The 26,014-nt window shown below is 42.5% G+C and overlaps 1 protein-coding gene and 1 non-coding gene across 5 annotated transcripts in view; both read right to left on the reverse strand.

The window, feature by feature from the left end:
• Positions 1-2,447: 2,447 nt before the first annotated feature.
• CKAP5 (cytoskeleton associated protein 5) overlaps positions 2,448-26,014 on the reverse strand; it is a 104,320-nt gene continuing 80,753 nt past the window's right edge. For 3 of the 4 annotated variants that reach the window (XM_061381324.1, XM_061381325.1, XM_061381326.1), the window contains exons 27-44: positions 25,826-25,914; positions 23,632-23,757; positions 22,195-22,344; positions 21,685-21,888; positions 21,341-21,476; positions 20,726-20,919; positions 19,362-19,534; positions 18,011-18,184; positions 17,372-17,492; positions 9,461-9,640; positions 8,700-8,887; positions 8,117-8,192; positions 7,223-7,411; positions 7,005-7,142; positions 6,505-6,588; positions 6,264-6,423; positions 3,309-3,460; positions 2,448-3,162 (exon numbers count right to left, since the gene is read on the reverse strand). In XM_061381324.1, coding sequence (XP_061237308.1) covers positions 2,920-3,162; positions 3,309-3,460; positions 6,264-6,423; positions 6,505-6,588; positions 7,005-7,142; positions 7,223-7,411; positions 8,117-8,192; positions 8,700-8,887; positions 9,461-9,640; positions 17,372-17,492; positions 18,011-18,184; positions 19,362-19,534; positions 20,726-20,919; positions 21,341-21,476; positions 21,685-21,888; positions 22,195-22,344; positions 23,632-23,757; positions 25,826-25,914 — 2,777 coding nt within the window. In that variant the 3' untranslated portion in view covers positions 2,448-2,919. The remainder of the gene's footprint in view (positions 3,163-3,308; positions 3,461-6,263; positions 6,424-6,504; positions 6,589-7,004; positions 7,143-7,222; positions 7,412-8,116; positions 8,193-8,699; positions 8,888-9,460; positions 9,641-17,371; positions 17,493-18,010; positions 18,185-19,361; positions 19,535-20,725; positions 20,920-21,340; positions 21,477-21,684; positions 21,889-22,194; positions 22,345-23,631; positions 23,758-25,825; positions 25,915-26,014) is intronic. The other variant, XM_061381327.1, reaches the window with a different exon arrangement.
• Positions 21,124-21,234, reverse strand: LOC133227195 (small nucleolar RNA SNORD67). The gene has a single exon (XR_009729753.1). It is a non-coding gene; the product is annotated as a small nucleolar RNA SNORD67 (small nucleolar RNA).

Here is a 26,014-nt window from a genome sequence, read left to right on the forward strand (position 1 = left end):
CACAGATTATTAAAGTATCAGATCTATGCCCCCCAAAGGCTCGGTATTTTAAGCATCTTCACTCTCAAGGGTTGTGGGATAGCAGATTGGAGTAGGGGCCCTAGCATCAGACTGCCTGAAAGTGTTAGTCGCTCAGTCGCGTGGGACTCTTTGTGACGCCATGGACTGTAGCCCACCAGGCTCCTCTGTCCGTGGAATTCTCTAGGCAAGAATACTGTAGTGGGTAGCCACTCCCTTCTCCGGGGGATCTTCTCAACCTAGGGATCAAACCCAGGTGCCCTGCATTGCAGGCAGATTTTTTTTACCATCTGAGCCACCTGGGAAGTCCATATTTTGGCGTCAGCCTTAAAAAGGATAATCATGGGAATTCCCTGGTGGTCCTGTGGTTAGGACTCTGTGCTTCTAATGCTGGGGCCCAGGTTTGATCCCTGGTCAGGAAACTAGGATTCTGCAAGCCGCCACTAAGCGCAGAGGGGAAAAAAAAGGGTGGGGGGATAACCACGGTTAAGTCGCTTGACTTCCCGGAGCCTCGGTTCCCTTATGTATAAGATCTATATGATGACGTTAATAAGGTTTTGAGAATTAAAGGAGACCATTGGCATTGTGTACTTAGCAGAGCGTCTGGCACCTGGTCAGCTCTCCACGAGTCACCACTGCTCTTGTTCTCCCTGCTGCCTGGTGTGGTCAAAGTTCCTCGGCCACTTCCTTCTCTGGGCTCTGAAAAAGCCAGGTGCTGGGGTTGTTGCTGCCTGGAATTTCCACTCCCACCGTGGTTATCAGACTGGAGTAATTTGTTTTCCTAAAAAATGGGAACACGTTGTGGAAGTGGATTCTTACAGGGTTTGGACAGTCTTAGGAGCCGTGGAACCTTGAAGGTGTCTTCACAGCACGTGCCTGTGCGCCGTGCTCGGAGGGCAGTGTACGGGACGGCGCGTAGCTCTGACATGTCGTTGCCCTTCTACGTAGCTCTAGTTTCTAGCTGACTTCGGCGTATTGCTCTTCCTGTTGGGTGTATGTTTGACTCAGGGAAGCGGGCACTGCAGCCTACGACGTGTGTGCCAGGGAGTTGCCTCCGGTGTGAGACGCTGATCTCTCGGTGACCACCTCTAGGACGCGGGATTCTCAACCCCGGGCTCAGAGGTGGGTGGAGCATGGGCGGTCACCTTCTGGGCCTAGGAGCTAAGATCTTTAGATTTCACGGTTTAAGGCTGGAGGGGACCTAAGGTAGGTGTCTTTATCCACCTCTCCCCTTCCTCTCCTTTTTTCCCATTCTCATTTTTAAAAAATACATCAAGGAAGAATTAGGACTGAGTTCCTCATTCTTAGGTTCTCGTTGACCAGAAAGTAGGGTAAAAACTGGAAAACTCAGTGAGCATGTAGGATCTTGGCAGCCCAGAGCAGGGGGAAGGCATTGTTAGTTGTAATACCCCAAATCTGCTTTTTCAAGGGTGTACCTTCTCACAAGACTGATGGCCACTTTGCTAATTCAAGATCCAAGCACAGCCATTCTTCTAAATACATTCCTTCTGTCTTCCTTTCAGTGAAAGGCTTACTTCTATGTTCCCATTAGAAGGGAGAGGCAAATTTAATTTAATTTCAGGCAGCAGGTGGACCATCTGAAAATCATGACTAGAATCAGTAGAGGATTCATTTCCCATCACCCTTTCATTTCTTGAACACCACTTAAGAGGTGTGTAGAAAAGTTCTTTTGACTTAAACGTTTTCTGACTGTGGAAGGGGGCTTTGTAGAACATACTGCAGAGGTGAATTCTCAGTTTATTTCTTTTTTATTTTTTAAACATGATTTATTTGACCTTATCAGATCTTAGTTGTGGCTAGTTGTATTTTCAGTTGAGGCATGTGGGATCTAGTTCCCTGACCAGGGATAGAACCTGGACACCTTGGAACTGCGGAGTCTTAGCCAGTGGACCACCAGGGAGGCTCTATTTCTAGGCTTTACTGAGACCGAGTGTGAAGCAACTGTTAGTCTAGATTCAGAGACTCCGCTGACCGGGCAGGAAGCCCCTGTGCTCTCCGTATTCCGTTAGTAGGGTGACCCCCAGTCTAGTTGTGCTGTGACAACCGCTGGGGCCCAGCTGGTCCGTGGGCACAAGGTCACACGCGCCCGGGCAGCAAGGTGGCAGGAGACCTAAGAGCTCCCTGGAACCATGGTGATGATGGGATGGGCGTCATGACCGAAAATCTCAAAGCAAGGAGGAAAGATTTCTTTGCCCCCCTAGGAGCTGCATGTGGAAAGCAGGAGAGTTGAGTTCCTCTTATTCCAAAGGAGTGAAAGAAAGCATCAAGCCTGTGGGCCAAGAAAACGCAGAGCTCTGTAAGGAGCGATGATGATCCTTTCTCCAACTGGCTGAGCACCCAGCAGGTCTCAAGAACAGGCAATGGACAGCTGCCCAACACTCCCTGACACGGAGCATCTTGGAACACAGTTATAGTTAATGCAAACTTTATTTATAAAAGACTCTTAAATTAGTTGTTTCATGCCATGCATTCATACAGAATACAGTGACCCTTCAGGGCTACAAGGAGAAGAGCTCACAAACTCAAAGGAAAACTAGTCAAGAGTTTCTAATAGTTAAAAGCTAGGAAAGATTAGGACAACTTTACAAATGAGCAATTAAAAAGAAAAAGGATATGGAAACTAGTCTGAGCTGAGAGGAGGCCCGCTGTTTACAGGTCTGTACACTAAACTAAGACACGGACAGCCTTCTAGAGAGGCAGGATGCTGGCGGAGAGAAGCGGACGATGTGCCAAAGATTGTGCCCAACGGCTCCTCCCCCAGGTCCACAGCATGATACACACAACCGGCCTGCGCACACTAGGCCTGTCGAGGCCGCCGGAACTATGAGGACTCCTAGTTTAGTCAACTAAAGCTGCAGGGCGCCAGGGGAGCGGGGCGGTTCATTTGCGACTGCTCTTTATTCTCTCCAGTCTCTTTTTCAAGTCGTCAATGTTAGCTGTGGAGGAGGAGGTGGTCGTGGCTCCTGAAGAGCGGGTCTGGTTGGAGTCCAGGTCTGAGTGCTGGTGCTGCTCCCGCGACTCGCGGAGCTGAGAGAGTTTGCTGTGCAGCATGTCTGTGGAGGAGGCCACGGTGGGAACTGCTGGTTTGGAGAGCAAAGAGGTCAACGGAGGTCGGTCATCCTGCTGTCGAGAGAGGGAGACATGCTGTCAAGCGGGTCGGGAGGCGGCTCTGGAGCAATACACTCCGAGGCTGGGTCGCGGCCTCTCTGGCCAGCCTGGCCTGCTCCGCTGGTCACCACCCTCCCCGCCCCACAGGGGACGAGCAGTACCTTTGTATTGTCCAGACCGCATCGCTGCCGGAGGATTTTCAGCCTCTCCAGGTAGACGGACGGCCCCACCTCTTCTCCGTTTGTGTTGCCTAAGGAGGACACTGTGCTTGTGGCGGTGGGCACGCACGTGACCTCCATCTGAGGGGAGATGCCTAAGGGGGAAACGTGGGAGTATTCAGATATATACCCCCTGCCCCACTGCCCTTGTTAAATCTCCCACCGAAGGGAACACTTTGGGCCTTGAATAGCACCACTCTACCTGATGACTACCTGGAGTTGGTGATAAAAGGTATTCTGAAATACATAAGATATACTTAATGAGAACTTCCAAAACTGTTAAGAGAAAAGCATTGAATTTTTTTTTTGGCCTCATCCTGTGGCATGTGGGATCTAGTTCCCTGAACAGGGGTTGAACCCACACTCCCTGCAATGGAAGTGAGGAGCCTTAACCCCTGGGCCACCAGGGGAGCCCCAGAAGGGTGCTGAGTGTTGAGCTGGCCATCCTTCTGCCTCCTGAGCTGTGTAGAGGTTTATCCTTGTCACCCCTGCTGAACTGGGCAATCCAAAGAGCCTGAGCTACTCCTGAGTAAATGCTAAGTGCCCAAGTAAAGAACCTGAAGGACTTTAAATACTCTCAAGAATCAGACTGATTTCGACCAGGTGATACACAGGGGAACGCTCTTATTCCAACCAGGGAGGACAGCAAGGAGCTCAGGAGGAAGAGGAGGAAACTGAGGTGTTCAAAGAGGAGGAGGAGGAGCTGGAGCACTGAGACCAATATTCTGGGAGGAGTGGGGACAACCAGAGCCAAATCAAACCAAAACAAAATCTATCACAGTTCTAAATTTCTGAGCAGAACCACAAAATGCAAGCATTTAAAATATCCAATTTGATATCAATGAAAAGGCATCACATAAGCCAAGAGAACTGGGAAGAAAAGCCTCTATGGCAAACAGAACAAAGTAAAGCAGGCTACTCCTGAGAAACAGGGATCCTTTCAGGTACAGATGAGAATACTCTGAGGGCAAAGAGTGAAGAACAACGCAGTGATGCGGGAAGCCTGAACACTTTCAGGCATTCAGTTACTGGTGGGGTCACATGCCTGCGCTGCAAACATCGAGCTTTCCCAGAAAGGACTCTGGACATGAGACGGAGGCCCCATCCCGATGACCTCAACCAGGGACGCCCGCGTGCAGCCCCTGACACCGCTCACTGCGCTTCCAGAAGGGACTCTGGGTCGTGGAGAGGCTTAAGTTACGGGATTTAAAGACAAGACCAACTATGGGGAAAACAAAAACAAATAAAAAAACCCAGTAACAACAACAACAAAACAACAAGAAGATACAAGTGACACTGCAGCCTAGAAAGGCTCGTGGTGAGAGAGAGCCTGAGACGCGCAGAGGACAGCTGCACAGGCACAGAGCCTGGGGCTAGAGTAGCCGAGGCCACTGCACTTGCCAAGAACTAAACGCGGGAGCGCTGTAAGGGCTCTGCCTGGTGAGGGCTGCAGCAGCCGGACCTTGTTTTGGGTTAAGGCTCTGGGCTATTTTTTGCCACTGATACCTCCGAAGTCTTCCTTTTGTCTCTAGATCCTTGAGCTGTAATTCTCCAATACAGGCTTTTTTCACTGTGCGGACAGTAATATTCCAGCTTAACATCAGGACAGGCACTTGCTCATATATAGTCAACAAAATACCTACTGAGTGCCTACTATGTGCCAGGCAACAAAATGGATAAAAATCTTTACCCTTGTGAATTTTAAATCTTAGCAGAAACAAACATCAATCAATCAATCTAACGAACATGATGTCTCATGGTGTGTGTCATGGCAGGTAAAGTACTAGGAGGAGTGAGGTCCGGTAGGTCGCAAGCTGTAATCAGGCCTCACGGAGTGACACAGATGAGGAGGAGGAAACAAGACTGTCGTGGAGAAGAGCAATCTGAACAAGACAGCCAGTGCAGAGGCCTTAAGAAGGTGTGTGCCTGGTGCGTCCCAGGAACGGCGAGGGGCTGGTGAAGCTGCAGCGGCACAGAAGTCAGAGAGGGTAGCAGGAGGGAGACAGTTCTAGAGGGATCAGGAGGCCACATCATGTCAGACCTTTCGTGTAAGGCTTTCTGCTCCGCTGAATGAAAGGGAGGGCCTTTGGAAAATGTTTGAGGAGCGTTGTTTTGATGTTGTGTGTGGAAGTGACTACAGGGAGATGGGACAGAGCGCTATAATCCACGTAAGAGAAGCAGGCATTTCTCTCTGTTTTTTGGCCGCACCGTGTGGCAAGCGGGATCTTAGCTCCCCAGCCAGGGACTGAACCTGCGCCCCCTGCACTGAAGTACGGAGTCTTAACCACTGGACCGCGCGACAAGTCCCTCAAAGGATTCCCTGACAGAGCGGAAGAGAAAACGTAAAAGTTGGGGGTTAAGCAAACCAGAAGGACAAAGTTGCCATCCAGTGAGACGGAGAGGAACGCAACTGGAGCAGGTTTTGGGGACTACCAGGAACTTGGTGTTTGATGTCAGGCATGAGCTGTCAGCTGGGAGCAGGGAGGAGGTCTGAGCTGGACAACAGAGAAAACTGGGCTTTGCTGGCATAGAAACTGTATTTAAAGTGATGAGAGAAGATGGATTAGTTATGGGGGTGAGACTAAGAACCCAGGGCGACACCAACATTAAGAGCTCGGAGAGGAAGAATCGGCCGGAGAGCCCCGGGGGGCAGCAGGGAGGAAGGCGGGGACCGAGAGAGCGCAGAGGCCCCGGCCCAGCGCAGAGGCTGTTTCCAGGGACCGCGCGCGGCCGGTGCCGGACCCTGACACAGACTGAGGCTGAGTGAGGGCTGGCCTCTGCCTCACTGCGGCCGTTACGCCTGAGAGGCGGGGACAGAAACGCAGACCCAGCGGCAGCCTGGTGGTGAGGCGGGGAGCGACTCTGAGCCTGTCCTGGAGGCGCCGGGGGGAGCTGTACCTGCCGAGGTGGGAAGGCGGCCTTTGCCCTCCCTCTCCATCTCAATCACCCGAAGGCCTCTCTCAACATAGCTCTGGAAGAACTGTGAGGAGTTTTTCAGAAATGGTTCAATGTCAGCATCTGAATATTTCTTCTTGTATTCATATAACTCTGCTAGGCCCTGAAAAGGAGGTGGAGACAGATGTTAGTGACTCTTTTCCATAAAGCAGATCCCCATTTGGGTCAACCTTTTCCCTCTCACCTCTTTAGTATTCTCTTTAGAGCCAATCTTCTTAAAAATCTCAGCTAAGAAATCGTTCACTTTGGCCTTTGATGATTTTTCATCCTAAAGACACGAGGAAGGAACCATTGGTTAGATCTGAGTTATTAGTTAGGAACCAGTGGTTGGAAAAGAACTGAATATCTTCTCTCAGACTTCAGCCCTTCCTGGTATGTTCCTGCAGATAACAGAAGCAGAGCTGCGGAGGCTGCAGCAGAAACAGTAACAGTCTCAGGTCTTCAGCTAAACTTAGGGAGGAAAGTCCCTCCCTAAATCTATCTGGGCACCGATCGATGCCTTAGGCACGGACACAGAAACTTTTCTTAGGGACAAAAAGCACAGGTGAGAGTTGGTATTTGAGAACTTCAAGGTGACTAGACTAATCCCTGAGCCTTCACCTTAGGCCCTAAGAAAGACAGGCTCCAGTGGCCTATCCCTTCGGCAAGATCACTTCTCTCAGTCTTTTAAGTCAGGACACTCACAATTCGAGATGCTCCCTTTTCTGTTTCCTTATCAGACTTGCTCCCGGTCTGGTCCATACTGTGCTTCATCATCCGGCAGAGGTGGGCCTCCAACTCTGACTCGTTCTTGTTGTCAATCATAGTCAGGTGGTCCAGGATCTGAGGGAGAAACGTGTACGGTGAATGGCAGCGGTGCCGTTCTCCCAAGCTACCACGGGATGGTTGCTGCTCTCACTCACCTTGGGCCCTTTCAGTTTGCATAGAGTGTGCAGCAGCGTTTTTAGGGTCCTTATGGGAAATTCACTTTTGCATTGCTTGAGTTTTTCTTTGGGGAAGACCTTCATGAAAATGTGTATATCCAGAAGAATTCTGTCCAGATTAATGCTGTTGATGGTGTCAGGCAGTAGTCGAACCATCCTCCAGAGACACTATTTAAAAAGCAAACGAAAGTCAGATGGAGTCGCTGAAGAACGAGGATAGCCTGTCACCATGCTTCCCTAAGCTCTGGGGCCACCTCCAAAGGACGGTCAGGGACGTGCAAGTGGCACCTCACGAACTGCCGAGTGCGGCTGCTAACTGGGCACTGTCATTTACCTCAACCGTGTCCCTGGCTAAGGTCAGACAGGTCGTCTACCTGACCACTTCATTCCTCTTGCCCACACCCTAGAGAGGGGACCTTGAACGATAAGGAAATGTGGAAATTCTGTCCTGGGTATGTTTGGTTCCTGAGAGTAGTTCATATCACCTAATCAAATCTACTCTGAGGAAACAAAAATATTTTACACTATGACAGTGCAGTAACAGTATTATAATGTTACAGATATGTTCATCTGCAGCTTTTCAAAAAGAGACCAAAACATTATAAATCTATACATATTTTTCCCCCCATGAGAAATGAAATTTGTCTCATCAAACTTCTTGCCTTTACATTCTAGGAAAACTGGAGACATTCACAAAATAGTTCTATCTTTTCACTGTTTGAGACCAGGAATTTTTTTAGGCCTGAACTGGGGGGTATAGCAGGAAAGGAAAAATGGACAACAACTGTATTATTCAGGCGTGCCGGCTGACTTACTTTCAATCCTCTTTCCCTACACTTTAAAAGAAAAGATACCAAATTATGTCAACTTCACCTTCATAACAAGCTCGGAGAACTTGGGAGAACTGGCTGTTGCTAGGAGACTGTCTTGGAGCAAAACAAGAAGGGCACTAGAAAACAAACCCAACACAACAGCATTAATGTTTCAAGCCTGCATTCCAATTAAAATCAGTAATTGAAAGGCCAAGTGTAAGCAGTCTCTATCCATCTGAGAAATGAAGAGGTCATGCATCAGGAACTGTCCTTGATTACTCAGTCATTAAGAAATAAACATCATCGAAGCTTTGTAAGTTACCACTTGGTAAATGGTAAAGCTTGAAGCTATTTCTCATTGTCACTGGTAAGAAAGGAATGTACATGCAATGAAATGTATACCAAAGAGGAGGTGACTGACAAATTCCACGGTCCTGTTCTAGAAAACTCATAACATTGGCTGGCTTACTGAGCTGTAACTGTAACTGCTGTCTCAGGTTGGAATAACTTTGGTTCTTGAGGAAGAGAAGAGTAGTAATTTATCAGACAAACCTAAACTTACAACTGCTCTAGTACCTTTTGGTTTCTATGCGTAGACAAAAGAGAGGCTGTTCCAGACTCTAATGCTCATAGTACAAATATACCTCAGGATGTTGGTCTGGTCTGACTTCTCCAGAACTTTCACCACCAAGAGGTTCACAGAGCGGACCACCTGCTGCCCTTCCTCCAGATCTTCAATTCGAGAATCCAGCATTAAGGTGATGAGGCCATGCATCAGGTCTTTCAAAACTCCAGTGGAGGCCTCCCGGGCGAGGCTTTCTATCTGAAACAGCTATCCGATGAGAATTCTGTTAGAGAGGCGTGAAACTCAACATACACAGTGAGGAAGAGAAACCTGGGCGGCACAGTCTAATAAACGATTACACTGTATTTATAAAAATTCACAGTACTAGGTGAAAAATTAAGATCACTACTCTCCCAAACCTCCAGTAATAGCGAAAATTAATTGGCGTGCTTCATTCCTGTTATGAAAAGTATTTTTAATGTGAACACATACTTCCTATTCATTACTGTAAAAAGATCTTATTTTTATGATTATGTAAATTACACCCTGAGACAGTCATTACTGACAATCAGTTTCTGTGAAAAGCCAGCTAGGGCCCAACCATAACCAATGAAGAAACTGGCAGAAAGCAGAATTCCAGGTAGTCTGTAAGTCTCCTCACAATAAGGTGAGGGGAACGCTGTCCAGCGTCCAGTGCAGTAGCCAATAGCTTACACGGAAAAGTCCCACAAATGACCTGTTTCCCATGTTTCACTGGAACATCAGAACCGACTCAGGCTTGAGAACCTGGGTGGGATGAGAGACTGAAGGGAAACTCAGGCTCTGCAGAGGTAGCCTTACCGAAATCATGTTGCCAATGATACAGCTATACAACTTGATGATTTCATCCTTCTCCAGCTTCTCATCTGCCATGTGCGTGTTGTAGATGAGTCTCAGCTGCATGAACGTAGCTATGAGGAACTGATCAATATGGCCAGACATGGCTTCAGCTTTGTCTTCCTGTCTCAGGACCTCATCGATCTGATAACAAAAATCCAAGATGTATTTTCCCAGCTTCATACTTCTAGGTAGCAGGAAGACACTACAAGTCTCTGTAATATTTATTAGCAAAGCACTTCTAATATCTTAGCTGGAAAAAACTCAATTACTTATCATACAAATAACTAGTCCTTAAGGACTCATTCAATAAATATTTACAGAGCAAGATACTATGGTGTGAGTTATTATTCTAAGAGGCTTGCCATCTAGTTTAGGAGATAATAATCCTTGTGTTTAAATGCTAATTTATTAAAGAGAGTGTTTTTATACCCATCATGTCATTTGATTATTTCAACAGCTCTGAGAGGTAGAAACAGACAGGGCTGGATGTAAGACCTTCATTTACCAGATGAGAAAATGAGGCTCAGTAAAATCAGGCTACTTAGTTCAAATTCAATACTCAAGTTTTCCACATCTCGGTCCAGGTTCTTTTTGGTTCAGTAGACTGGTTGTTACTAATAGTAAAATTTTACTATGGGAAAAACACATACTTCCTATTCACTACTGTAAAAAGATCTTATTTTTATGATTACATAAATTTCACCCTGAGACAATCATTACTGACAATCACAATATTCATGCCCACTCTTTCCTGCAAGGATGCTACACTGCACAACTCCAGGGGCACCATCTATACAAAGTGCAACGTGAATGGTGCCATCTTGTGTTGAGAAGCTGGTGGTCCTTCTTTAATTTCTTTATGCATGTATACCCATAAGCACATACAATTTTATATCACTGGAACAGTTTAATAACACTGTTTCAACGTGGACAAAATAATTAAAAAAAAATATATATATATACACATTGGGGGGGGCTTACTCTTTTTCCAAGGTAATTAACATCAACAGCCTGATAGACTTTCATGCTCACAGAATCACATATAACCACACATGCACACATACACAGGGTCAAGGTTTAGGGCACTGTTTATTCCATAAGAATATTTATAGTATACACAGTTCTCTGCATCTATCTTTCCTAACAGAAAATTACAAAAATCCTTAAAGTCAACAATTCTACTCTTAAAGGCTGTATAATAGTCCACATATAGACACACCAAAACCTAATCATTCCCTGACCAATCAACTAGTTTGGATATCTTGTTCACTACAATTTTACAATAAACATCTTTGTGTGTATATATATATCCCAAGGTACTTGTCTTTTAATTTCTAAAAAAAAAAAAGGATAAAAACTCTTTGTGCCAAAAGTTTAACTTTTAGGTTGAAGGATAAAACATTTAAAATTATAATAGATATCAGTACTGTTTTCTTTAAAAACGCACTAACAGGTAATTGACATTTCTACATGTAATGTGTAAGAGGACTGTTTTTTCAGTGTCTCTATCAGCTGGAAGTATTATTACTCATTTTACCTTTTGTCACGCTCAAAGTTTGAATGTGATGATCTTACTATTTTAATGTGCATTTCTGTGGTGGGGAGGTGCTGGACATCTTTTCACATGTGTTTATTGGCCATTTGGATATCATCTGTGACTTGCCTATTCTTTTTTTTTTTTTTAATATAAATTTATTTATTTATTTTTAAAATTTTATTTTATTTTTAAACTTTACATAATTGTATTAGTTTTGCCAAATATCAAAATGAATCCGCCACAGGTATACATGTGTTCCCCTACCTGAACCCTCCTCCCTCCTCCCTCCCCACACCAGGGCGCCTATTCTTATCCTTGATCTACTTATTTTTTTATAGGTTCTCTTTTTCTCAAGGTAAGTTAGTAAGAGTTCTGTTTCCTGTAGTTACTGGTCCTTTATTGGTCATATGCAAATATATCCCACAATATAACACTTGTTTATTGACAGTATACAGTAAATTTCTCCAAATTAAAATCTTAAAATTTTTATATGATCAAATTTGTCTTTTCATTTTAGGTTCTGGGTTTCCTTCCTTATTTTTCAATGGTTTCCCCAAATTCCTTGGTTATTTCAAAAAATTTGAGAGGGGGATCAGTTGAAACAAGTTTCCACAGAGTTGCATGAATGCTTAGTTCGCTTCAGGGTTACATGTGTGTTATCTTATTTTTTAGAAGAATCTCTTCCACATCTATGGTTAGTTCCTTTTTCACCCCAGTACTTATATTTTTGCTCTCCAATCAGGCTAGTAAGGGAATTTTAACCTCAAACTTTTTTTTTTTTAACGAGAACTGGCTTTTAGAATTTCATGAATTTTAGCTATATTACTTACTCGCAAATTTTTTATTTTTTTATTTTTCTAATTTCTAAGTATAAGTACTAAGTTACTTTATTTTAGCTTTTCTTCATTAATAAATGCACTTCAGGCAATATATTTTTCTGAGTTCAATAGCTTCAGTATAGTTGTAGAGGGGAATTGTTTCCTTCACTGTTGCTGCTGCTGCTGCTAAGTTGCTTCAGTCGTGTCCGACTCTGTGCGACCCCATAGACGGCAGCCCACTAGGCTCCCCCATCCCTGGGATTCTCCAGGCAAGAACACTGGAGTGGCTTGCCATTTCCTTCTCCAATGCAGGAAAGTGTTAAGAGTTTCGATTTTTTTTCCACTTTTTTATTTTTTAAACTATGAAAGTATGATAAGACATTTACATAAGACTTGGAAAATACAGAACAAAGTTACATATAGTGCCCCAAATATTACAATTATTTAAGTAGATAAGATTTTTAGTTGGAGTTTCAATATCAAACTCTCAAAAGTTAGTAGAACAAATATACAGAAAAAGCAGGATACAGCAGACCTGAAAAACGGTATGAACCAATTCAATATAATTAAGATTCATACAATTTTCATACAACAGGACAGACTTTCAATTTAAAGTTCCCATAGACAATAAACTAGGAGACACTGGACCATATCCAGGGACATAAAATAAGGTGAAAGTTTCAAGGTCTAAAGGTGTTGAAATCATAATCTGCTCTCTTACCAGTGTGGAGTTATGTTAGAAATCAATATCAAAAGATATTAATAGCCCACATATTTTCAAGTGCAGTGTGACATTTACCAAGGGAGAGCTTTGACTCAGCCATGGAAAGCCTCAATAAAGTTAGAAGACTGAAAAAACAGAGGCGTGACTGCAGAGAAGAAAGTGTTTACGAGTGAGTATATTAGAAATTAATATAAAAATGAGAAATTAACATTAAAGACACTTAAAAAAACTCCATGTATTTGGAAATTAAATGTCCGCTTTTAAATGATGGGTATACCTAACAAGCCATAACAAGGAAAATTAGAAAATATTTGTAAAAGAATAAAGACGATAAGAGAATTTACCAGAGTCTGTCACATGCGGCTGAAGCTGCTCAATGCAACTAAATACACTGCGGAACCTCGAATGAGGTATGAAGACACACCGCGGGCACTGCGTAGACGCTGTGGGACCTGAGCACAACCTGCACTTCAATCGCGCTATCTCACACGCTAACTTCTTTTTTTACAACATAGTATTTCTTTATAGTCTCAGAACTGGATTAGAAGTTTTAAGCCTCAAAGTTTTAAGCCTTAGTCACTAAGATAATAAACTTTCTAGTTTTTTATCCATATATTAGATGCCAAAATATATGGAACAATTTCGAATGACTATAAATAAGAAATGTTCCTTTGGTATCTCTGATTTTCTTCAAGAGATCCCTAGTCTTTCCCATTCTGTTGTTTTCCTCTATTTCTTTGCATTGATCGCTGAAGGCTTTCTTATCTCTTCTTGCTGTTCTTTGGAACTCTGCATTCAGATGTTTATAACTTTCCTTTTCTCCTTTGCTTTTCGCTTCTCTCCTTTTCACAGCTATTTGTAAGGCCTCCCCAGACAGCCATTTTGCTTTTTTGCATTTCTTTTCTATGGGAATGGTCTTAATCCCCGTCTCCTGTACAAAGCTCAAAGCCTTTGACTGTGTGGATCACAATAAACTGTGGAAAATTCTGAAAGAGATGGGAATACCAGACCACCTGATCTGCCTCTTGAGAAATTTATATGCAGGTCAGGAAGCAACAGTTAGAACTGGACATGGAACAACAGACTGGTTCCAAATAGGAAAAGGAGTACATCAAGGCTGTATATTGTCACCCTGTTTATTTAACTTATACGCAGAGTACATTATGAGAAACGCTGGACTGGAAGAAACACAAGCTGGACTCAAGACTGCCGGGAGAAATATCAATAACCTCAGATATGCAGATGACACCACCCTTTTGGCAGAAAGTGAAGAGGAACTCAAAAGCCTCTTGATGAAACTGAAAGTGGAGAGTGAAAAAGTTGGCTTAAAGCTCAACATTCAGAAAACGAAGATCATGGCATCCGGTCCCACCACTTCATGGGAAATAGATGGGGAAACAGTGGAAACAGTGTCAGACTTTATTTTTCTGGGCTCCAAAATCACTACAGATGGTGACTGCAGCCATGAAATTAAAAGACGCTTACTCCTTGGAAGGAAAGTTATGACCAACCTAGATAGCATATTCAAAAGCAGAGACATTACTTTGCCAACAAAGGTTTGTCTAGTCAAGGCTATGGTTTTTCCTGTGGTCATGTATGGATGTGAGAGTTGGACTGTGAAGAAAGCTGAGCGCCGCAGAATTGATGCTTTTGAACTGTGGTGTTGGAGAAGACTCTTGAGAGTCCCTTGGACTACAAGGAGATCCAACCAGTCCATTCTGAAGAAGATCAGCCCTGGGATTTCTTTGGAAGGACTGATGCTAAAGCTGAAACTCCAGTACTCTGGCCACCTCATGTGAAGAGTTGACTCATTGGAAAAGACCCTGATGCTGGGAGGGATTGGGGGCAGGAGGAGAAGGGGACGACAGAGGATGAGATGGCTGGATGGCATCACTGACTCGATGGACCTGAGTCTCAGTGAACTCTGGGAATTGGTGATGGACAGGGAGGCCTGGCGTGCTGCGATTCATGGGGTCGCAAAGAGTCTGACACGACTGAGCGACTGATCTGTCTGATCTGATAAATAAGAAATCTAGCATTCTATTCATACTAAGTCAAACAAGTAGAATCAACATGTGATTCATGGTGTTGCAAAGAGTAGGATACAAGTGAGCAACTGAACTGAACTGATACATTATATATATATAGTGTATATATCAGATCAGATCAGTCGCTCAGTTGTGTCTGACTCTGCAACTTCAGGAATTGCAGCACGCCAGGCCTCCCTCCCTGTCCATCACCAACTCCCGGAGTTCACTCAAACTCACGTCCATCAAGTCGGTGATGCCATCCAGCCATCTCATCCTCTGTCGTCCCCTTCTCTTGCCCTCAATCCCTCCCAGCATCAGGGTCTTTTCCAACGAGTCAACTCTTCACATGAGGTGGCCAAAGTACTGGAGTTTCAGCTTTAGCATCAGTTCTTCCAGTGAACACCCAGGACTGATCTCCTTTATGATGGACTGGTTGTATCTCTTTGTAGTCCAAGGGACTCTTGAGTCTTCTCCAACACCACAGTCCAAAAGCAGCAATTCTTCGGTGCTCAGCTTTCTTCACAGTCCAACTCTCACATCCATACATGACCACAGGAAAAACCATAGCCTTGACTAGATGGACCTTTGTTGGCAAAGTAATGTCTCTGCTTTTGAATATGCTATCTAGGTTGGTCATAACTTTCCTTCTATATAATGTGTATTATATACATACACAACGAAATGTATATATATGGTGTGTATATATATATACACACCCAATTTTGTTTATTCATTCATCTGTTGATGGACACTTGAACTGTTTCCACCTCCTGGCTATTGTCAATAACGATGCTGTGAACTTTGGAGCATAAGTATTTGTTTGAATCTCTGCTTTCTAGAAGGGGATCTGAGGATCTTATTCTAATTCTATATTTAACTTTTTGAGAAACCACTAAAGTATTTTCCACAATGGTTATAGTATTTTATGTTTCCACCAGCGATACACTCAGGTTCCAGTTTCTCCATATTGTGACAAACATTTGCTATTTTCCATTAAAAAACAAAATTCTAATGGCTGTGCAGTGGTAACTCATTGTGGTTTTGATCTATGTTCCCTGATGACTAATGATGGTGAGCATCTTTTTACTTGCTTATTTGCCATGTGTATACTGTTTTTTTTAATTTTATTTTTAAACTTTACATAATTGTATTAGTTTTGTTAGAGAAATGTCTGTTCATGTCCTTTGCCACTTTTTGAACTGAGTTTTGTTTTTTTATAATGAATTATAGGAGTTCTTAAGTATTCTGGATAGGGTATTCTATACCTATATAAGCATATTATCTGTAACATCATTTATTATACACCACATATATACATAGGCACATACATTTACATTGACATTTATTTCTGTATCTGTATATCGAAAACCATGAATTCACACTGATGCATCTAATTCCAGTCCAATAGCAGAGTTCATTTTCTTTCCTTGGGCTTCCATATTTTATCACCCTTCTCTGGCCCCCATTTTCCTTATTATATTTATTTGACCAATCCCTTTATATGTAACCAATCTCCCATCTCTGCCACAAGCCCTTCCCCAGGCTAACCTCCACTGTTTGGGCTCTGAGTCCCCATTCTGAGCCACCCACGCGCTGCCCTGCTCCCCTCCACCACACAGGAATATCCTCTTCACCCTGCCTGGGGCGTCCTAATACCATGCCATGTCAGCTCCCCCCATGGATGTCTTCTTCTGGCTTTGGCTCTGCGTCGTCCCTCCCAAATGACAGCCTCCTCACAACATTCAGGCTTGGAGACCCTCACACTGGGCTGCTGTGGCTCTCCACTCCCACCCCGAGCTACAAGGTAGGTGCCTTCCTTGTGTTACCCTCCTCCTGGCTTTATGACTGGATCATTAGGAAAGGGAAGCAGAGGAAGAAGAGAACGATTTTTAAAAAACACGTAGTTTCTCTTTGCTCAAAAGTCTCTAATGACTTCTGATAACACTGAAAATCCACACAACTCACCCCAGGGCTTTTACGCTCTCTATGACCTGGTCTCTTCCACCCCTCAAGCTTCACCCTGTACCATTCTCCTTCTCCCACCTACGCTCCAGGCACGCTGGCCTGCGCTGTTTGTGAGCACACCAAGGTCGTTCCCACTCTAGAGCCTTTGTACTAACTGTCTTCTGCTCGAAGCCCAGCTACCCATCTAAGTAACTAGTACTTAGTTCCCTCTCTCCCATTGCCCCATTTGAGTTTTATTTGCATAGTAGTTACTATTGATAGTTTGTGTTTGTCTCTGTCCATTAAAATCTAAGAAAGCTCCATGAAAGCTGGTTACTACCCATTGCTATGTTCCAGCCTCAGGTGAAAGAATGCAGTTGTAAAAAGCAAGGCTCTATTAGAGGTCTACCCTATAGAGCTTCCCTGGTGGCTCAGAAGGTAAAGCGTCTGCCTGCAATGCGGGAGACCCAGGTTCGATTCCTAGGTCAGGAAGATCCCCTGGAGAAGGCAATGGCAATCCACTCCAGCACTCTTGCCTGGAAAATCCCACGGACGGAAGAGCCTGATAGGCTACAGCCCACGGGGTCGCAAAGAGTTGGACACGACTCAGCGACTTCACTTTCACTTTCGATAGAGCAAGCTCTATCCGCGTGCTCTATGCAGCAAGTGATGTCTGAGAGTGGTCCCGTGCGCTTTTCTCATCAGGGTGGCACTGAACACTGCCTGCCTCCCCCAATACTGTACTCAGTGTGCAGCCACCTCTATTACTGCCTCTACAGTCATCTGTGGAATTACCGTCATGGGCAATACCACCATTACCTGTGTCAGAGCTTGGATGCTTGTGTTGATGTCACCACTGGCTACTTGGGAGATAATAAAATTGATTGTGGATGCTGTATTACTGTGCATATCATCAAAGTGTGGAGAAACAGCCCGGATTCTAGAGAGCAGAGCAGAGGAAAACATTCAATTATTACAAGGTATCCTATTGAGTTGGAATTATGCAATTCCCCACTAGATCCATGTTTCAGTAAGGAACCACTATTAGCCAGATAGTAACCTATTCTAAAGGAAATCAGTCCTGAATATTCATTGGAAGGACTTATGCTGAAGCTGAAACTCCAACACTTTGGCCACCTGATGTGAAGAACTGACTCATCTGAAAAGACCCTGATGCTGGGAAAGATTGAGGGCAGGAGGAGAAGGGGCCAACAGAGGATGAGATGGTTGGATGGCATCACCGACTCAATGGACATGAGTTTGAGTAAACTCCGGGAGTTGGTGATGGACAGGGAGGCCTGGTGTGCTGCAGTTCATGGGGTTGCAAAGAGTCAGACACAACTGAGTGACTGAACTAAACTGAATCTATTCTAATAAGTTCTAATTGCACAGAGAACTCTTTTTAATATGTACACTCCGATGATCACGAACTGCTTATACTTAAATGGGTTAACTTACTTGGGCTCAGGAATAAGGACTGGTTCAAAAATGTCATCCAGTTTGTGCTGAACAAGCTCTGGCATTTCACACCGCACTGTACCACTGTCATTCTCAATCTCATCTAGGTCCAGCTGGAATTCTCGGCGAACCATCTGGGCTGCCTCAGGATGCCCACTCATGCTTCGGGCTTGGCTAAGGGAAGCAAAAGGAGGCTCCTGAACTAAAAGAAAGAGACTTCTGAACCTAAGGGCAAGAGTAGCACTGCCAACCGCCCCAAAGCTGTAAGACAGATGTTCAACTTCTGGTTTCAGCCCCCCTGAATGATTTAAATCCTTGCCTTTAAGCAAGTGTCTTCAATGGGCAACAATGTTGGTTCATGAATATCCTGAGAGAGTAGATTAACTTGTACTTACAGAACTGCCAAGTTATAAGTATTCTCTCTAGTTCACTAAAACCAACCAACCTTGTACTGCGATTCCAGTTGCAGCAGTAAATAATAAAAGAATATTTATATTGACTCAAAGGTCACGACTTCTGGGCAAATCCTAAGAAATATCTAGACTGCCTGGATCTTTTCCACCAATTTAACCAGTGTTTATGTTTTTCTAATTACAAGCATCATCCCATGCAGTGTTCAATAAATTTTATACTTCAGGGACAATCAACTCTTTTTAGGAATATTCACTCTTGACGAGTTGGGACCAGCATTACATCTAAGCAGTAGATATTCAGTTTCCAAATTCAAATTGGTTAAAATTATACTCATGATATGACCCAAAATAGATTTGTCTTGCTTAGAAGGCAGTTTTTTGAGTCCCTAAGCCAATTCTGGGTTGCATGCATTTTACTCAGCTTTATGAGAAGAACAGGAACCTGTGCATGACCAAACATTGCACAGGGAAGAAGGTGAACCAACGCTTTGGCCGCATGGCGTTGAGCTGACACCTCTGCTAGCCAGTGGACTTTCAGGGAAGGCTTGACTCGTGGCCACTTGGACACCCTCCACCCTGGTTATAAACTCTACACCAGTAGCCCTCCAGAGGGGATGAATCCAAGTCAGAAGTTAGAAAGATATAAGAGCCCTGCTAATGAGAAATTAGCAGGCAGTACTTACATCCTATAAGTGCGATACATAATTCTGTCCACGGAAAAGCAGTGAAAGAAGGCACAAGACTATTTAGAAGTGGTTTTGAGACAAAGACAATGAAGACTGAAGGATTAAACATTTGGTTACAAGACATATACCCAGACACTGTGTCATGCATGATAATGGCTACAAGAACTCAAGATTATGTTATAGGATAAGCTCTGAGCACACAGAGGCAAAGTCCACAGAAATACCCTCCGACAAGCATCTCAACCCACATACTTGAGTTTGGAGGACATGTCCTCAGCTGGTCCCTTGCGCAGCATGTTGGTGTTGGAGCTTATGCTCTGCGTGCGCTGAGGTTTCTCTTCCACCTGTTTTACTGGTGCAGCCGAAGGCCTTTTCGCTGACCGCTTAATCCTCTCCTCAAGCATGCTCATATCTTTTTCAGAAAGCTGTTAATAGAATCCATATTTATTAACTCACCTCTCTACTAGAATTTCAGAGAATTAAAAACATCATATGGTGGTTTAGTCACTAAGTCGTGTCTGACTCTTATGACCCCATGGACTGTAGCCCACCAGGCTCCTCTGTCCACGGGATTCTCCAGGCAAGAATACTGGAATGCGTTGCCATTTCCTTCTCCAGGGGATCCTCCCGGGTTTCCTGCATTGCAGGCAGATTCTTTACTGAGTGAGCTATGAGGGAAGTCCAAAAACCTCATATAATCTTCATATAATTGGAAGACCCAAGAATTAATTTCCATTTTCATGCTGAAGCAAACAGAATCTCCTAGGTTAGGGTATGTTCACTTTCAAACACTACCTATACTTTAAAATCAACTGCTGCTACAACCTGACTTGCTTTAGTAAGAGAAGATATGAAACAAGGAAAGGATACAAAAGGAAAGACCCCATGAATAACTACAAATAAAAAGGTCAAGAATTAAACAAAACTTCCTCATTTTTGTGGTATCACCACTAAACTAGTGGTGTGACTACGGGCAAGAAGCTTCACTTTTGGTCATCTGTAAAATTCCCATCTGCTTTATCTCCTTCACTGGCCTCACAGTGAGGAGTAAATGAGATAAATGTAAATAAAAATATACAAGCATAGGGTAAATATATGTGCTACTAAGAGGTAACTAGAGTGAAGAACAGGTCCAGTCACGGTAGTGATTGGCTCAGAGGAACTAAGGAGTCAAAAACAGAACCTTCTTTGTTTGGAGAGTCTGGCTCATGGCTCAAGACCCTTTTGATCTGACAGGTATCAGAATCCACATTATACATAAGTACTTGTTCACTAAAAAATAAATGCAGTAAAAATTATCAAGGAGATTGCCAGGCACAACTTAAATTCCCAGACTAGCTTACATTTCTTGATTCAAAAATAGTTTTCATCTAAAGCAAATTGGTAAGAGGAGAATGCTCAGAAAGAAAATCTAACTTCCAGTACAATACAGCCTTAAGTGTCCTAAAGTAATCAGATGCGTCGTCAAGGGTTTATATGGATTTCAAGATGTATCGAGAGGTTGAATTTTAATAAAAAGTGGTAAAAACTTAAGAGTTGAGATGGGACGAAATTTGTCACCTACATGATCTTTCAATTCACAACATGCTGAAAATGCTCAGAGAAAAGTGACTCACAGTTCCAATCAGCTTGAACACTTGATCCCCGTGTACATTGTACACCGTGACGATGGTGTTGAGCGCAGCATTGCGCACAGCATTGTCACGGTCTCCTATGTGAATCGCTATCTCCTTTAAGGCTTTTCCTGGGGTTGGTTGGCAAACATTCATGCCATAGGACTCGACCAGACACCCCAGTTCTTCCAGGCACTCTGATGGGGAAGAAAGGCTAGATTAAGGACACTCAACACACATTTGGCACAAAGACCTATCTTTACTGGATACATTTCCCTTGGCATACATGAAGGGCTAAAGTTTTACTCTGGCTCTCCCTTGAATTTCTTCTCGTTTATTGCCGTCTACAAAATATACAATGAAACAACGGTGCTGTAGCAAGTACTCCTAGAAGGGATGCCTGTGAGTCAGATGGCCCCTGTGCACTTGACTTTGTCACCAGGGAGGTACTGGATGGTGCCTGTATCACCTGATACTGTGGCTCCACCAGTGTGCAACTCATCACTCTCACAGTCCAAATCAGAAGGCTGGAACCAAGAAATTTCCTGGTTCCTCTATAAACTACTTCTTTGAGAGGTCACTGTTGCAGACATAGGCATCAATCAATAGTTGCTTTACCTGCTCTCTGCTTGGAGTTTTTGGATTTGGTTCCTTCCATGATGAAAGGGAACATCTTGCTGGCTGGGTAGACAAGGCACATCCGGTTCAGGATGGCACGGACATCTTTACGAATGACATCCTTTGGTTCTCCGACCTGGTCAACAAGGAAAATAATAATAAAGTGAGGCACTGTCTGAGTAGCAAAGGCACCCCCTTGTGTGTTACTACATCTTGAAAGAAGAAAATGAGTGGTGGAAGGTTATCATCATACAACAGATGGAAGACGGGAGAGGGAATAAAAATACAGGAACTGAAGTAGCTGGGAACTTGAGTAATCTTCCAGAGTGAGAACAATGCATTACCTTGAGGATGAGATAGGGGATGAAGGAAGATGCTTCGTTCTCAGTAAGATGATATTCCTCATCACTTAGCAGGGTGAAGAGCAATTTTAAATATTCTAGGGTTTTCATGAGGACGCTTGTATTGGTGTCAAAAAACCGCAACGTAACCCACTTTAAGATAAGATCCAGGCAACCAATGACACCCTCTTTTTCGCTCTCCAAGTGCTTGAAACAAAACAATACAAACCCCCACAAATTAGACTGTGTAAAAATTTAATTTCTATTAGGCAATTAACTCTTAAATTTTACTACAGTCCAAAAAAAAGATGATAGATTTTTAACCCTCCATTTAAGACCCCAAACTATAGACATGTAGTCATTTATTCAATCAGATTAATAAGAAAGCTGTAAGAACAGAGAACATGGTATATTCTAGTTCCTTCTAAGTCATGCAAACTTCTAATTATTTCTCAGAGCTCAGTATTTTCACACGTCCAAGATTCATGCCCACTTATTTTGTTGCAAACTTACATCAACCATGACAGCAAGGGCCTTGTTATGATGCTGAAAGTCTGAGTGAAACATCTCATCTTGTAACCATTTAGCCACACAGCTAGACATCTGAGTTTTTAACTGCTCGATGTATTCATCCCGTGGAGTAGTAAAATTCCACTTTAGTACCTGAAAAACAAACAAACAAAAAAATGAACAGTGAAATGGGCTGTAAGGGGTTCAACCAAAATGCACAGAGACGTTCTATTCAAAGCAGCTGCAGGAATCAACTTAATAGGATATTTTAAAATTCACCAAGATTAATTTGTAATTAAATATGAATGCAAAGTGCACTTTCAATCTGTCATACTCTGGAAGCTTAATTCTGAAAATCTTTTAGGAATAGAATTTTCAGCAATTTTTACTAGAAAAATCAACGCTCTGTTATTGTATAACATGGTGAATACTGTTGGCATAATTTTAATAAAGGGAAAATTTGAAATGTGTATAAAAAATTTTAATGTACACACTAGTCTAGGCATTTATTATAAATATACTTACATACATACACAAATTGACATTCAAAGATGCCTATGGTTGTATAGTTTATAAGAGCAAATACTAGAAGCAACTTCTAACGTTTAACATAGTGGGTTGAGGTATGTGTACCTGTAAAGACAGGTGCACACATACGATGTACCAATAAACTGAAAGCACATACGTGTACAGATATGGAACAATCTTCAAGACAGTATTTCAAATACCATTAAAAGAAAAAAGTAAGATTCAGAACAAAGAGTATGGCATGTTCCCACCACTTGTGTATAAGGAAAGCTATGTATTTATACATATGTGATTGTATAGGAACGGAATATTATTATTTTTAGAGTAATAAATTTAAAAACCGGTATTTTCCCTGTTCAGGGAGACTGGAGTAGGAGATATGCTTCTCATACTTTCTATACTTTTTTTGCAATTTGAATTTTTAAAAAATTGTGTGTTTTGAAAAAAATTTTAACTGATTAATAAAACCAAAACATCAAAAGATAAATTACTGAACTAGCCATATATAGTTACCAAACCTATCTTTTAAGGTATCAGGTACAAGAAAGATTAAAGGAGTGGCATATTACATATGCGTTAATTGATAAAAATCAATGACTATTTTCCAGTCTTTGATTCTAAACAAAATAAAAACCCCACAAACCCACCAACCCCTCCCCAAAACTTCTACTTCTTTCTACTGGGAGACAAAAAGGCAACAGCTCCATTCCATAGTTTCTTTGGTAGAAATTAATGCTGTAGGATTTAATACTTCCATAATGTATTCTTAGAGAAACAAGATATAATTCACAAGCAAAAGATTTATTAGATATTTCACAATGATACGAATTTCAGACAGAAACTTTAATTCTTGATTATAAAACAAAGCAAAAACAAGCAAAAACTTCCTGAAGACTTTAATTCTTTCCTTACCTTTAGTCCTTTCTCATCTTTCATCCTTTGCTCCTTTCCATTTGGAACAACAATAAAAATAGGACCGGATTTGTCGTCATCCTCCTTTAAGCTGGTTTTGCTCGGAACTTTCTTTCCTTGTGCAGTCTACAACCAAGGTGCAGGGGATACTGATTAGACAGATTACTACTCCTTAGGACTCACTGTTGCTGCCTATTAAATGGTGCCATGTAAACCAGACATCTTTCTATATCATATTCCAAATGGAAGAAACTAATGAACAGAATCTTGCATGTGATATGTTTGTGTACAGGTTTTCTAGAAATGTTTCTAACAGCAGGCTTAAGTAACTGTTGTTAGTGCTTGCGCTGGCACGTGATATGGTTGGAAAAGCTCTATCAAAGGTCTGGGTCACAGGTTATTTTTGTTTACTGGACAATTCTTTAAAAAGAATTGAGAGATAAGTGACATATAAAACTATGGTTTTTCCAGTGGTCATGTGTGGATGTGAGAGTTGGACTATAAAGAAACCTGAGCGCCGAAGAATTGATGCTTTTGAACTGTGGTGTTGGAGAAGACTCTTGAGAGTCCCTTGGACTGCAAGGAGATCAAACCAGTCCATCCTAAAGGAGATCAGTCCTGGGTGTTCATTGGAAGGACTGATCTGAAGCTGAAACTCCAATACTTTGGCCTCCTGATGTGAAGAGCTGACTCATTTGAAAAGACCCTGATGCTGGAAAAGATTGAGGGCAGGAGGAGAAGGGGATGACAGAGAATGAGATGGTTGGATGGCATCACCGACTCAATGGACATGGGTTTGGGTGGACTCCGGGAGTTGGTGATGGACAGGGAGGCCTGGCGTGCTACAGTTCACGGGGTCACAAAGAGTTGGATACGACTGAGCGACTGAACTGAACTGAACTGAATGGCAGTCACACATTTAATACCACTTAGTTGAGAAAGCTCTTCTGTTCCTCTGCATATAAAATCTCTATCACATCATTCTAACCCAAGACACTTTGAGAACCTGCTTCTAGAGAAAACTGCTGAAACATTTTAAATACTTAAGTTACTAAAGTGGCTCTTAAAAATAATCCAAGATTTAGAATCTTTGTATCAGATGGAAAGAAACTGTGAACATATAGTATACATATTTAAGGTAAAATTTGAATTTCATTACTGGAATTATTATTACAACAAATGCAGCAAAAGTCTGCTATTTCCAGTAGGCCAGCATTTCTATTTCAAAGACTGAAGCCATTTAGTCAAAACAAATAAGAGATGAGTTATGTCCAATTGCTTCATAAACTGCAGAAGTCTGAAAAAAAAAGTGGCATTAAGAATAGAGTCAAAAACGACTTTAAAGCACTTGTGATCAAAAAAGTAAAATCAGCACTTGTTAAACATGGGATGAGGAGAGGGAGGAGGACAGGAAAAGAACAGTTTCATTGGACAGTTTGGAAGATAATTACCCATTTAAATTAACTCACTGAATTGAAGGACCCACGCACAGGGAAGGAAAATGAGTAATTAATAGTTAGAAGAACGGCCACAGGATGGCCCTTCTATAATGGGGATATAACAATAAATGTACTGGATAATAAAACATGTCCTCCACTGACACATTTGCATCAGTTACATATAGTTAATAGTTTTCTCTAGATTTATTATTGATTGCACAGTTCTGCAATTTCCCTTTTGTAAATATAAAATAGTCAATACTCTGAATACAGTGACAAGCTCTGAATCTTGATACAGAAATCGATGACAATTTGCTGTGATTAAAAAACTTAATTAAATGAAAAGACACCCAAGGATATTTAAGGCTGAGCATTTGAAAACATTTCTTTAAACTTCAATTCTGCATGCATGCTAAAAGGACTGGTGATCCATAAAATCTCACTGGTGTGGGGACAGAAGGTCCTTTGAGTATACTTAGAACACTTTGTTGTATGATGACTTAACAGCCAAATGTGAAGGAAGTTGCTTACTACTGAAAATCTCCCCCAAAGACCTGGATGACAGAAACCTTTGCAGTAGCTCTTGAGAACAGGATGCCTCTGTTTTATAGCATCATTAAAAGTCAGCCACAGAAAGCTGTACAAGCACTTCATAGATAATATCCCTTCATATGTAGTGTATTTCTTAAAAGAACGACTTAGTGTAAAGAAATATTTAAAAGAAACTCTACACTTAAGCTGCAGAGTTAATATACCTTTGTTTTAGAGGAAACTCCTAGAGCCTTGGCCTTTTTCGGATCAGGCTTGGAGTCTAGAGTGCCAGAAACAGAATCTTCAGCAGGTGCTTTGAGAAAATAAAAACACATACTGTAAACACAAACTTTAACTAATATCACTATGTTCTGAGCAGGTTCAAAATATAATGATGGTGAGAAAGCCTACAG

This window comes from Bos javanicus, chromosome 15 (genome assembly GCF_032452875.1).
Source record: "Bos javanicus breed banteng chromosome 15, ARS-OSU_banteng_1.0, whole genome shotgun sequence".
NCBI lineage: Eukaryota > Metazoa > Chordata > Mammalia > Artiodactyla > Bovidae > Bos > Bos javanicus.